General features: G+C 44.3%; 1 protein-coding gene across 2 annotated transcripts in view; it reads left to right on the forward strand.

Moving 5' to 3' along the window:
• Nucleotides 1–1,583: 1,583 nt before the first annotated feature.
• USP12 (ubiquitin specific peptidase 12) overlaps nt 1,584–13,858 on the forward strand; it is a gene marked incomplete at both ends in the record, with an annotated part of 77,266 nt that continues 64,991 nt past the window's right edge. Inside the window, one exon of one of the 2 annotated variants that reach the window (XM_079721873.1) lies at nt 1,584–1,631. In XM_079721873.1, coding sequence (XP_079577999.1) covers nt 1,584–1,631 — 48 coding nt within the window. The remainder of the gene's footprint in view (nt 1,632–13,858) is intronic. The other variant, XM_079721874.1, reaches the window with a different exon arrangement.

Raw genomic sequence — 13,858 nt, forward strand, 5'->3', positions numbered from 1 at the left:
GGAGGCAGGTGCCTGGAGCAGCAGGCCAGCTACTACGGGACTTGGCTATATTCTGTTTGCAATGTTGTTTCCCCCAAGCAAGCTTATAATGGAAATCACTATGGAAACAGCATGCATGTACCAGAAATCTATTTTTCACCTAAATTTTGTTTGAATGTTTTGTGTTTTAAATGTTTTGAACTGAAGAGTTAAGGCATATCTGATTTTAGAGATTCGTATGTCATTTGTCATTTCTGCCCCACTGAAATGGGGGAAACTAAAAAAGCATCCCATCAGTTCTTCAATCATGAAAAATCACAAGCTTTCGAATACAATAATTTATAAAGTTATTCTACTAATTGAACTTCTTTCTCAAATAGGAAGAAACGAAGCTGAGCTGTCTGACATGAACAGGGTGCAATGATACATTTTATCAAAGCAGAAAATAGGAACTATCCCCCCTGGCTAATACTGCTTCAGCATTTCTCACAGGACATTTTTCTTACTTGTGGGACTTCTTGTCCCTGGGAATAACATCATCACTGCTGGGTTGAGATCCTTCCCTATTTTGCAACTCAACTTTCAGAACAAGTATATTTAGATATGATATTTATAACCAAATTCTAAATTTATGGCCAACAAGCGGGCGGAAATCAGCTTCGCCCCCTTCCCCATAATTTACCTTTCTTAATTCAAGGAGCCAAATATAGTTTCTTCTTTGCCTCTTTCACTTTTAATTAATTAATTTGTCTTTCGCGAAATTACGGTGTTCTGACCCAGGTTATTTACCCAATGTATGTAAAAAGAAACAAACCACCTTGCGTTTTAGGTGCTTGGGACATTGGATGACCCGGGCTATTTTAACCGTTCAGAAGCAGGTTTCCTCCCACCGCACCCAGAATTATCGAGATCACCCCCTCAGTTTTCTGTCTGGGCTAGCTGTTCTCGCCCTTGGTAGAGGCTGCTGGTCAGCCCCTTCCAGGATTGACACTGGTCGCCCCCAGCACCCTTATTGCCCCTCTCTCGGCGCGCGGGCTCTAGGACCGCGAGGGCCGCGGGCGGGAGGCGGTGGCCCCTCCGAGCCCCGCCCCGGCTGAGCGCGGGGTGGAGCCGGCGCGGGAGTTCCCCGAGTCGCGCGCTCCAGAGCCCGGGAGGCATCCGCTGAGAGAGGGCGGCGCCAGCGCGGGGAGTGGGCGGGGCCGCGAGGGGGTGGGCGGGGCGCGCCGCCGGGCCGCGCAGCTGCCAGCAGGCCGGGCATTAGGGCCTCGGCGGAGCCCGCTGCACAGCGCGCTGGGCGGGGTGTGTGGCGGGCGGCTTCGCGGGCAGGCGCGGGCCCCGAGGCAGCGGCTGCGCCCTGCGCCGGGGAGGAGCCGGGGGCGGGCGGGCAGCCGGCAGGCGGGGGCTGGGGCCCGCGGCTGGGAGTGCCGGAGCGCCGGCGGCGACGACGGCAGCGGCGGCTGAGCAGCCTCGGTGCCTGGGTCCGCGGCGGCTCGGGGTCCGCCCGCTGGCTGCGGTGCGAGCGGGCGACCCGGCTGCCCTCCTCCCCCGCCCGCCGCCGCCGCCGCCGCCGCCGCTGTGATTGGGTGGAAGATGGCGCTGGGCGGATGGAAATCCTAATGACAGTCTCCAAATTCGCCTCCATCTGTACCATGGTAGGTGAGGCGGGAGGGCGGCGGGCGACCCTCGTCCCCGCCCTCGCCGCCCGCGGGGCCTAGCGCGGGGCTGTGGCCGGGAGGGGGCGGCGCGGGCCGGGCGGGGGCAGTCGGACGGTGGGGCGCAAGCAAGCGCGGAGCGGCCCCGGGAGGCGGGCGCGCGAGGATGGCCGGCGGGGGCGGCGCGGGTCGTCGGTGCCCGTGCTCGGCCGCGGGTCCCCGCGGCGCCGGGCTGTGGGCGCGCGAGCCGGGTCCCGGGCCCGGCCGGGGCCGGAGGTGGAAGCACACGAGCGGCGCCCGCGTTTCCGTCCGGCGGCGCTCGGGTTCGGGCCCGGCTGGCCGGGCCCGGAGGGTCCCCGGCGGGCGAGGGGCTGCGGCGGGAAGGCAGGGTCCCCTTACTGGCCGCGAGGGCACGAAAGTCGGCTCAGGTTTCCTCTTCGCGCCTCTGGCGAGGCTGAGTCCCCGCCGGCGCCGAGGGGAAGGGGGTGTGTGTGAAGGTGGAAACTTTAAATAAGTGCTGTCGAAATTTTCCCCCTTTTCTTCTCTTCTGAGAGGAACGAGCTCTCCCGTTTCCAGCCGCGTGTCCAGGTGGCAATCTTGTCTTTGGGAATCCACGTTGATCTTGGAAACAGCTTAAGCATTCCTGTCATTTGTTTACTTGAACGCCCCAGACGCATCAGTGTGTGGCTTGAAGTGTTTCTGTGCAGGAACTGACGGCAAGGGTTGCTGTCTGTGTTTTACTGGGGCTTTTAAATCGACTTTAAGGGAAAAGTGCTAATGCCTGTGGAAAAGTCCCGAGTTGAGCAGAACGTGGGTGCGTTTAAATCTTGGTGTTTTGTGGTTGGTCAGAAGGACCAGTTTTCCACACGGTGGGGCGAATTCGTTTCATTAGCTCCTTATGACTTACATATTGCGATCTTAAGTATGAGCCATCACAGAAAAAAAAGTTATTTTTCACCACGTGGGCCTAGTGATGATGTTGTTAAAGACTTCTGAAATCTTTCCTTCTGTTTTATGTCTTATCAGACCTTTTTATGCATGTGGGAGATTCCCCCCCAGCAATCTTCCATTTAAGGGTGGTACGTTTCATATACCTTTCTTTAAGGAGCGGTGAATCAGATCGAAAAGGTGCTTTAGAAGCAGATTCTGTACTGCACGCTAAGGAGCAGTATAAAAATGGCTGAAATCAAGTGGGATTAAAATCTACAGTATTAAAGACATCACACTGAAGAATGAATCATGAAGAATCCATTTCCTCAAATGGATGTTTGTTTTTCTTGCACAATTCATATTTTAGGAACCATTGATGTTAAAGGGACTGTATTTTTTTTTAATTTTTATTTATTTATTTATTTTTGGCTGTGTTGTGTCTTCATTGTGCTTCATTGGTTGCGGTGCGTGGGCGTCTCATAGCGGTGACTTCTCTTGTTGCGGAGCATGGGCTCTAGGTGCGTGGGCTTCAGTAGTTGTGGCTCACAGGCTCAGTAGTTGTGGCTCGCGGGCTTTAGAGCGCATGCTCAGTAGTTGTGGCGCACGGGCTTAGTTGCTCCGCGGCATGTGGGATCTTCCCGGACCAGGGCTTGAACCCGTGTCCCCTGCATTGGCAGGCGGATTCTTAACCACTGTGTCACCAGGGAAGCTGAAAGGGACTGTATTAAAAGGATTTCCAAGGGTCAGGTAGATTAATTATTTTTAGATATGCCAGTTATTCTCTTTCTAAAGGAATGTGATAATTAAGTCTTTAAAAGTGATAATCTTACCAGATTGCTGAGCTACACAGATTGTCAGGTCATAGTTCACTGTCAAAGTCTAGAGTTTCTGGAGTGAAGTGTTGCTCTTTACTGTTTCATCCACTCAAGTATATCAGGTATACATTTAGCACCTACTACGTACAACAGAGTGTGCTGAGTGCTGGGGATACAGCAGTGATCAAGACAGTCTCTGCTTTCATAGTGTTTACATTCTAGTTAAGAGAGACAAACAATATTCACATAAACGTATTAATATATGCTCTAATCAGGTTAAGAAAATGAGGCAGAGAGAGATTTGCCACGTCAAACACTGAGTAAGTGGGATTTTGATCTCAAGAATTTTAGACTCCAAAACTCTCTCTAGGGCTTCCGCTCAGGTGCATTAATTACATGCGGTGTGTGTGTATTGTTGGCAGATAGGGAAACATCAGTGGCCGGCCAAATGAGATTGCTCCAAAAGTAGTGTTAAAATTGTATGTGCCTGTGTTCATATTTGAATACACTCTGATGCACTCCCAAGGTAGTGCTAAATATATCAAAGTATCCTGCAATCTTATTCTTTAAAGAGAACTTCAGTCTGTCTTCTGAGATACTACAAAAATGACAATCAAGAAAAGCGAAGGTATTTATCTCTGCGCCTTTGTAGGTTTCTGACCTGGTCCCAGCTGTCTCTCAAGCAGGTAGCCTTCCGTGAATAATCTTAGCTCCGTCCCTCCCCACCCTCCATCCCCCTCATACAATTTCACAGCAGTTTTGTGATCTCAGGAGCACTTACCATACTTGCTGTGTTGTAAATTTTTCTCTTATCTCCTTATTAGATTCTGAAGGCCTTAAGCGAAAGGACTATCATTTAATTCTACAGTTTGGTGCAGCAGTACCTTCTGCGTACAGTAAAAGTCTCCCTGCATCCTTCATGTCTTCTGCTGATGTCTGGGGGGAGTAAGTTTGGTTAAACGTGCCTGAGATTGGGGTCGTGTGTGGGGTGAAGCGGAGGAGAGGGGCTGGTCTTAATGAGAATGATCTTTCAGAATCAGCAGCTGTGAAAACGCTTATAATGAGTTGACGTTTTAGTCTATAAATAATAACGTTGACATAATTTTTTCACATGTCAACACAAGGTACCTGGCCAAATAGCAATACCTTAATAGGATTAAGTAACCGTTAAAAGCAAATCTCTTTTGATGTGTCTTATTCTAGATCACAGTTGTTCCTCTGATATGTGAAAGTCAGTTAAGTTTGTTTCTCTTAAGTTAGTGTTACAGCCTGATGGCGTGAGTGATTATGTTTAGGTTGCAGTGAGTCAATTTGCAGGATACCTGTAGAAATGCCTCTTTTTTTTTTTTTTTTTTTTTGCGGTACGCGGGCCTACTCACTGTTGTGGCCTCTCCCGTTGCGGAGCACAAGCTCTGGACACGCAGGCTCAGCGGCCATGGCTCACGGGCCCAGCCGCTCCGCGGCATGTGGGATCTTCCCGGACCAGGGCACGAACCCGTGTCCCCTGCATCGGCAGGCGGACTCTCAACCACTGCGCCACCAGGGAAGCCCAGAAATGCCTCTTGTTGTTTGCCCATGAAATAATTTCTGTGTCACATGGTGCTTGTTTTGCTGATGAAGTAGCTTCAGACTTCAGGGCCTGGCGCAGAGCAGCTACCTAATATTTAATATTATACTTCATAACTGTGAAACAATGGGGAAAGTGACCGAATGCATGTGGAGGGATGGCCTGTGTTTTGAGATTGAAGTGGACGTTGTAGAGCAGCTTGTGGTGGCCCAGGACTAGAAGGTGACCATACGGGTCAGGGCTGTTAGGAAGCACAGCGCTGGGGGCTCCACGGATGTGAGAAGCATCCTCGCTTCCTGTTTGGGTTGTAGGAGTCCTGGCGGGGGAGGGCGTGCAGGGCGGGGGTTGGATAAAGGAGAAGTCGTTGCAGGGGAACGTGGTCGAGCGTGGGGTGGCCTGGCTCCTTGCCCACCCCCAGTCACTGGGTGTCAGCTAGATCCCCTAGAACATGGTGTCGTTGAAGCCAAGGCCACAAGTCTGCTGCTCGGTGGTTCTGACAGGTTTGCTTCGAAAAAGCCTGTACCCAGCACGGCACCCTGCGCGTGGGAAACTTTAAGCTGACTGTACTTACTGCAGGAAAGTCACAGGTGAGACTGGCTCTTTGTCTTTTCTTATTGTTTGAGTCTCACTGGGGTCACTCACGCAGAGTCAGATGCGTGTGTGGTCAGTGCAGTTTATCACTCCAGAGGGAGGGACGGGAGGAAAACCTCAAACCCCGCGGTGCCTTGCTCGTCGGGGTGCGGGGTCGGCTCTTCATGTCGTCCTAATATTAGAGTAAATGATAGCAGCCCTCGTTCCTTCTTGAGAAGTAGGGTGGGTGTGATTCTTTTATTAGCGAAATATTGAATTAATTTTTATTAATATTTTAGTAGTAAAGTGTTTTCTATGATGGGAACATTCAAAGTGGGTTGCCATTGGTTTACTAATTTTGCTGTTTTTAATGTTAATTTAGGAGAGATGAAAACTTCAAAAATAAGGAGACTTCTGTCATATAAATGGTTAGATAAGGAATGTTCGAACATTTGTTTGAGGACCTTAGCAGAGAGATCGTTTAGAATGTTTTATTTAAGCCTGCTGATCATTCGAATTTCGCTAAAATACATATTGGACATTAAAAATTGCACATTCTCATTATAGAAAATTTGGAAAGTATTCTATAAAAAAGAGTTTGGAAACTCTTAATGCAGCAGAAAAGAAAATAACTTACTTTACCTCCCAGAGCTTTTGTCTATTATTTATTTATTTATTTAAAATTTATTTTTAACTTATATTATTTATTTTTGGCTGCGTTGGGTCTTTGTTGCTGCGCACGGGCTTTCTCTAGTTGCGGCGAGCGGGGGCTACTCTTCGTTGCGGTGTGCGGGCTTCTTGTTGCGGAGCCCGGGCTCTAGGCACACGGGCTTCAGTAGTTGTGGCATGCGGGCTTCAGTAGGTGTGGCATGCGGGCTCGGTAGTTGTGGCTCGTGGGCTCTAGAGTGCATGCTCAGTAGTTGTGGTGCACGGGCTTAGTTGCTCCGCGGCATGTGGGATCTTCCCGGACCAGGGCTTGAACCCGTGTCCCCCGCATTGGCAGATGGATTCTTAACCACTGCGCCACCAGGGAAGTCCGTCTTGTCTTTTTAAAACAACTATGCCCTAGGTAAAATTTCACATTTCAGTTTTCCACGTGAATTATTGGCACTTACCACAAATAAAGGTAAGACCATTGGGATTTGAAACTTTTCATATGCTTAAAAAGTATGGTTTTAAATACCATATTGAATTAGGTGAAACAGGTATAAAGGCTCTAGTCTCGTATCTTTTGGCTTTGCTTACCTCTTGGTGGTTTTCTCCTTCCTCCTCCAACTAATCTTGTTATAATAGATCTCTGAGTAGGTTAATTATTTACTTTCCCAAGACCCACGTGGCCAGTTCAGCCAGACTTGATCGCTGCATACCTAGTTTTCTTCCTTGGTTCTGGGCTTCTGATAGGCCCCCAGAGACTGAGTCCGCTTCCATTTTCTCACAAGTTCTTTCTTTCTACCTTTAAAGCCAGATTTATTGGAGCTCTCCTGAAACTTCTACTGTCTCAGGAAAGATTATTTAAGCATTTGTTTAGCTAGCATTAATTCCTTTCCAGAAACCTTCATTGTTTAGATTTAAATAATCTGATTTTGTTTTGAATTCTCTTTCAGTAGCTCAGTTCCGGAAACTTAATATAGTATTTTGTAATGTATCCTACTGCATGGTATATTAAAAAGAGCCGTTGGACCAGAAGGAAATCTCTAATCCAGATTTTGACATTTAGATCTGTGCATATGGGAAAGTCTCCTAAAACTTTGTGAGTTGGTTTTTCTCATCTGTAAAATAAAGGGGTTGGACTAGACACGTACATATTCCTTCTGTGTTTGTTTCCTTCTAGATCAAAAACTCAGTATTCTCTGATCCTTTGAGAATCTATGAATGATTGTTGATATCACCACTTTGGGAATCTAAGTGTGTTTAATTGATTTTCCTTTACCTGTTGGACCCCTTCACCCATTTCTCTCCACCCCCCCACCTCCACCACCTCTGGCAAACACCAGTCTGTTCTTTGTTCTATGAGTCTTTTTTTTGTTTTTTAAAGATTCCACATATAAGTGAGATAATATGGTATTTGTCTTTGACTTACGTCACTTAGCATAATACCCATGATATTCATCCATGTCATCGAAAATGGTAAGACTTTTAGTCCTTTTTTAATGGCTGAGTAATATTCCATTGTATACATGTACCACATCTTCTTTATCTATTCATCCATTGATGGACATTAGGTTGTTTCCATACCTTGGCTGTTGTAAATAACGCTGCATTGAATATAGGCATGCATTTATCTTTTTGAGTTAGTATTTTTGTTTTATTTGATATATATCCAGAAGAGGAGTTGCTGGATCATATAGTAGTCTTATTTTTAATTTTTTGAGGAACCTCCATATTGTTTTCCATAGTTGCTGCACCAACTTACATTCCTACCAACAGTGCACAGTGTGGTTCCCTTTTCTCCACATCCTCACCAACACTTGTTATTTCTTGTCTTTTGGACACATTCTGACAGGTATGAGGTGATATCTCATTGTGGTTTTGATTTGTATTTCCGTGATGGTTAATGACGTACAGCATCTTTTCATGTTACTGTTGGCCATGTGTATGTCTTCTTTCGAAAAATGTCTATTCAGATCTTCCGTCCATTTTTTGATTGCACTGGGTTTTTTTTTGCTGTTGAGTTGTCTGAGTTCTTTTATGTATTTTGGATATTAGTCCTTTATCAGATATATGATTTGCAGTAGTTTCTCCCATTCAGTAGGTTGCATCTGATCATGTTTTAGATGATATAAGGTGCATGGAATTAGATATAGTTAAATATGAATTATACTTAGTTTCCTAGTTTGTTTTTTTCTTGTTTGTTTGTTTGTTTTTTTGGCCACGCTGCTCGGCTTGTGGGATCTTAGTTCACTGACCCGGGATTGAACCCTCACACCCTGCAGTGGAAGCGTGGAGTCTTAACCGCTGGACCACCAGGGAGGTCCCCCCCTTTTTTTTTTTTTTAATGTTATAGAATTCATGGAAAATTACGGTCCAAAGTAAATATATTTCTTCCTTAAAAAATATTTACTGGACATTAGTGATATCACCATTTTATTCATTAACAGGCTAATCCACGCTGTTTACTTATTTTTGACGTTTTTTTCTTTTCCAATGCCATTTTAAAAAAAGATTTGAGAGACTTCCCTGGTGGCGCAGTGGTTAAGAATCCACCTGCCAATGCAGGGGACACAGGTTCGATCACTGGTCCGGGAAGATCCCACATGCCGTGGAGCAACTAAGCCCGTGCACCACAACTACTGAGCCTGCGCTCTAGAGCCTGCGAGTTATAACTACTGAAGCCCACGCACCTAGAGCCCGTGCTCCGCAACAAGTGAAGCCACTACAATGAGAAGCCCAAGCACCGCAACGAAGAGTAGCCCCTGCTCGCAGCAACTAGAGAAAGCCTGCGCACAGCAACAAAGACCCAACACAGCCAAAAATAATAAATAAATTAAATTTTAAAAAAAGATTTGAATTTGTGCCCTTTTTGAGATTCCTCATTTATTTTTGTGGGTGTGAGTGCGACCCTGAACAAGTTACTTCACTGTGCCACGGTTTTCTTATCTGTAAAATGGGGGTGAAATAATGTCCACTTCATAGGGTTATGGAATGGTACCTGGCCCAGGGTTAATCATCTGTAGTGTTTGTAGTTATTATTATTACCTTTGTAAAGTGATTTGCTCCCCTCCATGAGGTAAGGACTCATTGGCGCTACTAATACTAGTAACAAAAATTGAAATTTTTAAAGTAAAATGCAGTTATTTTTGTTCATTTCCATCATAAGAAAAATTAGTTTATTAATAGTATATGCCTCTGAGAAAGCAGACGTTTACTTTGAAGTTAAGTGAGCTAGATTCTAATATTGCAAACTAAGAATGTAGATTATCTTTTTTCCCTGTTTTGAATATTTTGTAGAAAGATTTTATTCCTTTCGTATGGGAATAAAAATGTTCTAATTTGTAACATTCTCAAATATGTTCTAGAAGTTTAGATAAGTTGGGAATACTACTTTCAGAAGAAACGTCTTATTTTTTCTACTAAGAAAAAAGCATACCAACTTTTTGTCATTGTTAGAATGAAGCATGTGTTTTTTGTTTTGTTTTTTGTTTGTTTTTGTGGTACGCGGGCCTCTCACTGTTGTGGCCTCTCCCGTTGCAGAGCACAGGCTCCGGACGCGCAGGCTCAGCGGCCATGGCTCACGGGCCCAGCCGCTCCATGGCATGTGGGATCTTCCCGGACCGGGGCACAAACCCATGTCCCCTGCATCGGCAGGCGGACCCTCAACCACTGCGCCACCAGGGAAGCCCGAAGCATGTGTTTTATTTTTTTTTTTATTTTTTTTTATTTTTATTTTTATTTTTTGCTTTATCACAAATTTAATCAGTTATATGTATACATATGTTCCCATATCCCCTCCCTTTTGCGTCTCCCTCCCACCCTCCCTATCCCACCCCTCCAGGCGGTCACAAAGCACCGAGCTGATCTCCCTGTGCTATGCGGCTGCCGAAGCATGTGTTTTAAAGTTAGCTTCAGGCCTCATTTCCTTTCAGATTTTCCTGTTCTTTCCTGAGGCCATCTTGTTGCACTTGATTCACTCATGCCTCTGCCCCCACTGGAATGATATCTCTTGTTGGTCTGCGGTGCAGTTATCCAACCTGCTTTTTTTAGAAGAGGATTATTTAAATATCTGTAAAATAAGGTGTCGGTAGAAAAGGGTAAATGCTAGATGTTATGAGGCGTTAATGGGTTGCTGAATTTAAAAATTTAATCAGAGACCCAGTATTGTTGAAAATAACTATACATAAGACTTCATCATTTAAAACCTTGTACACAGAATTTGTATTAGAAGGGGAGAGACAGTTTATATACGTAATTCATTTTGGAAGAAAAACTATGAAGACTTTACTTTCACAGAAGTACTCAGTCAAGAACTTTGTGATACTGCAGCGTGAAGTACATGTGTTTAATATAGAACATGATTGCGTGAGGTGCCGTGTGTCTTCACTCTCCTGTGTTCACTGGCTTATCCTTTGCTGCCGCTGCTTCAAAAGAAAGATCATTAGCTTTTCCTAAGAGTTGTGTGGTGTCTACAGAATGTCTAAGCTTGCTTAGAATCTCCATCTGTAGTCATCCATGCATCTAAAGCTGCATGCCAATAAATTTATTTCCAACTTAAAACAAGAAGTGGATGTTCTTCCAGTGATAACGGACAGATGTTCTTATTGAAATGCTTCATAGGTGCAGGAACCAACCAGCATTTCCTACTTGCGAATAGTGGTGTACTTTAATGGAGTTAGAATATGATTGCCTTTGATTTTATTTTAGTGCTTTTTATTTCAGTGACCTAAGTAAGCCTTCTGCCTGATGGTGAGTAAGTATATAAGTGCTTTTCATGGAAGGAGGGGTGGATTTATTATTTTTAAGCTAACAGCGACGAGTTCTCTCTCTCTTTTTTTTTGTAAAGAGTGCCTTTCTTCATGAGTACTTTCAGGAAGTATTCATGGAGGCTTGCATTCTGTCAGGGTGTATGCGGGTCCTGAGAATTCAGAGATGACCATGATAAGCTCTGGTCTTACAGAGCTTCCCATTCAGTGTGTCCCAAATGGGTTATGGTCGTGCAGAGAACACCCAACTTCTGGTGGGTTTTCCCTGTGAAAATCCAGCCTTCGCCCGATGACCACACTTGAAAATCTGCATCGTTGTCTTCTTGTTTGCAGATTGCCCTTTTCAACTGAAAAGATTTATAGATTTATAGATTGCCCTTTTCAACTGAAAAGATGTAAGTGGACTCTTCGACCTTTTCTGTCTCTCTGTTTGTGGTTTGTTCTATTACTTTAGTCCTTTCAAGGTGGCATGGCCGCCTTGCCCTTCCTTTCTCGTGTCCTGCCGTCTCTCTCTCTTAGTTGCAGTGTTTCACCCCAGATGTCACCATCTTTCGTTTTTACTTATGGGACCGCACTGTGGCTATTATACCACCTCAGTGTGTTCTGTTAATGATGACCAGGGTCATCTCAGCAAACTTAGTGAAGTGGGAGGTGACTTCTGTAATTTTCAGCTTCCCGGGGAATGTGTGTGGAGATCTGGCACTCGGTGGCCCTTAGTGGTGCTGGTGCTGAGTACTTCGCAAACTGGTTTAGCAGACATAGAGATGATAAATCCAGGCTGGATCATTAACAAGAATTAGGATATTTGGGTCCATTTTTGGTTGACATAAAGCTGATGAGCCCTCTCTAAATGTGATGTGGTGAAGGCTGGGCTGAATAGGCGTGGCCCAGTTGAGAAATGAAATTTCACGATAGAATATTTGTAAAAACCTTCAGAATTGTATTCCAGGTAGACATGGAGTGGTTGGTAAATATTTTTTTTTTAAAGCTGTCAATTATATATTTTTATTGAATTTAAATGCTAGAAAAAAGTATTCAGGGCTTCCCTGGTGGCGCAGTGGTTGAGAGTCCGCCTGCCGATGCAGGGGATACGGGTTCGTGCCCCGGTCTGGGAGGATCCCGCATGCCACGGAGCGGCTGGGCCCGTGAGCCATGGCCGCTGGGCCTGCGCGTCCGGAGCCTGTGCTCCGCAACGGGAGAGGCCACAGCAGTGAGAGGCCCGCGTACCGCAAAAAAAAAAAAAAAAAGAAAAAAAGAAAAAAGTATTCAAAAGTATTTATCTCTTCATCTATTTATTTGTAATACCGCAGAACTCCTCTTTAAAACTTTCCTGTAGGAAATTTTTATTAATAGACCTATTTTTATCTTATTTTCCTTCTGTCTATGTTTAGTACTGATTCTGAACTATAATGACGTGGTCACTTTTAGAAATGGGGTGGTATATATGCCTTTGAGGTTGAATGAATTGTTTTGAACTATCAAAATGAGGATTTTAAAAGTGAAATAAACCACTCAGGTTTAGCTGTATGCATTGTTAAAGAATATTATGACCTTTGGTTTCCTTGGAAATAGTAGTTTCTTTTAATTCTTCATTTTTAAAAAGTCAAAAAATTTTATTATTTTAAAAAGTACAAAATTGTGTGAAGTAAAAAAACCTATCTCTTGCAAAGAGAAGGAGGGGCAGCCCTTTCCAAGAGTTAATTATTTGTTAGAGTCTGTGTGTGTGTGTGTGTTTGTATGGCTGGACATTACCGGAGCATATATAAACATACAGTATTGTGTGTGTCATCACCACCCCCCCAATAAAGTTTGCAACTTGCTCTTTTCACTTAATGTATTGAATATATTGGACATTTTTCTTTGTCATTATATTGCTTCATTCTAGGTCAAAACTGTGCTCATTTTAATTCTCCATCATCTTCAGTGTCGATCATATTAGAAAGGTTGGATTATATAATACTGATTGCATATTTTCATTTTCTTTAACATCAATTGTGTTAGTTTCCTAGGGCTGCCAAAACCAAGAACCCCAAACTGTGGTTTAAAATAACAGAGTTTTACAGTCTCACAGCTCTGGAGGCCAGAGTCCAAAATCGGCAGGGGCTGGGGGTGGGCAGAGGTGGCGCCTTTGGAGGCTGCGGGGAGACTGCTCTCTGCCTTTCTCCTACAGCTTCGGGTGGTTCCCAGGCAGTCTTTAGTTTGTGGATGCGTCACTCCAGTCTTTGCCTTCATCTTCACTTGATGTCCTCCACTTTGTCTCTGTTCCTTCATATCGTCTTCCCTCGGTCCATGTCTATTTCTGTGTCCACATTTCCCCTTTTTATACGGACGTCAGTCATACTGGATTAGGGCTCACCCTGATGACCTTTAACTTGATTACCCTTGTAATGACCCTGTTTCCAAATACGGTTCATATTCTGAGGTACTGGGGGTTAGGACTTTCAGATGTTTTTATTGGGGGATACGATTTATCCCAATGCAACAATGGAGCAGTCAGGTTCATTTTTACAAATCAGTATCAATGATGTTCATTAAGTAGGTTATGTACTAGACACTAGAGTTGCATTTAAGTTTCAGACTTTGTCCTCAAAGGACTTGCAGTCATATATATATTTTTTTCATATATATGAAAAAATCAATAATGAAAGTAAAATGCTACATTAGAAAATACTTAATGCAAAAGAAAGCAATAAAGGGGAAATAGGAAAAAAGACAGGAGTCGGAAAACATTTATAAAATTATAAATTTTACCATATACATCTTAGCTTGTTAGAATCACCTTTAGATTTTATACTAGCATAATTCCAGTGATGTATAGGAATGTTATTCCTATATAGGTCCATTCCCTTTCTCCCCTTTTAGGGCTTTATTTTTATATATATTATATCTGTTAATGTTATAAACACAGCAATACATTGTCATAATTAG

Source organism: Hyperoodon ampullatus (assembly GCF_949752795.1).
Source record: "Hyperoodon ampullatus genome assembly, chromosome: 16".
NCBI lineage: Eukaryota > Metazoa > Chordata > Mammalia > Artiodactyla > Ziphiidae > Hyperoodon > Hyperoodon ampullatus.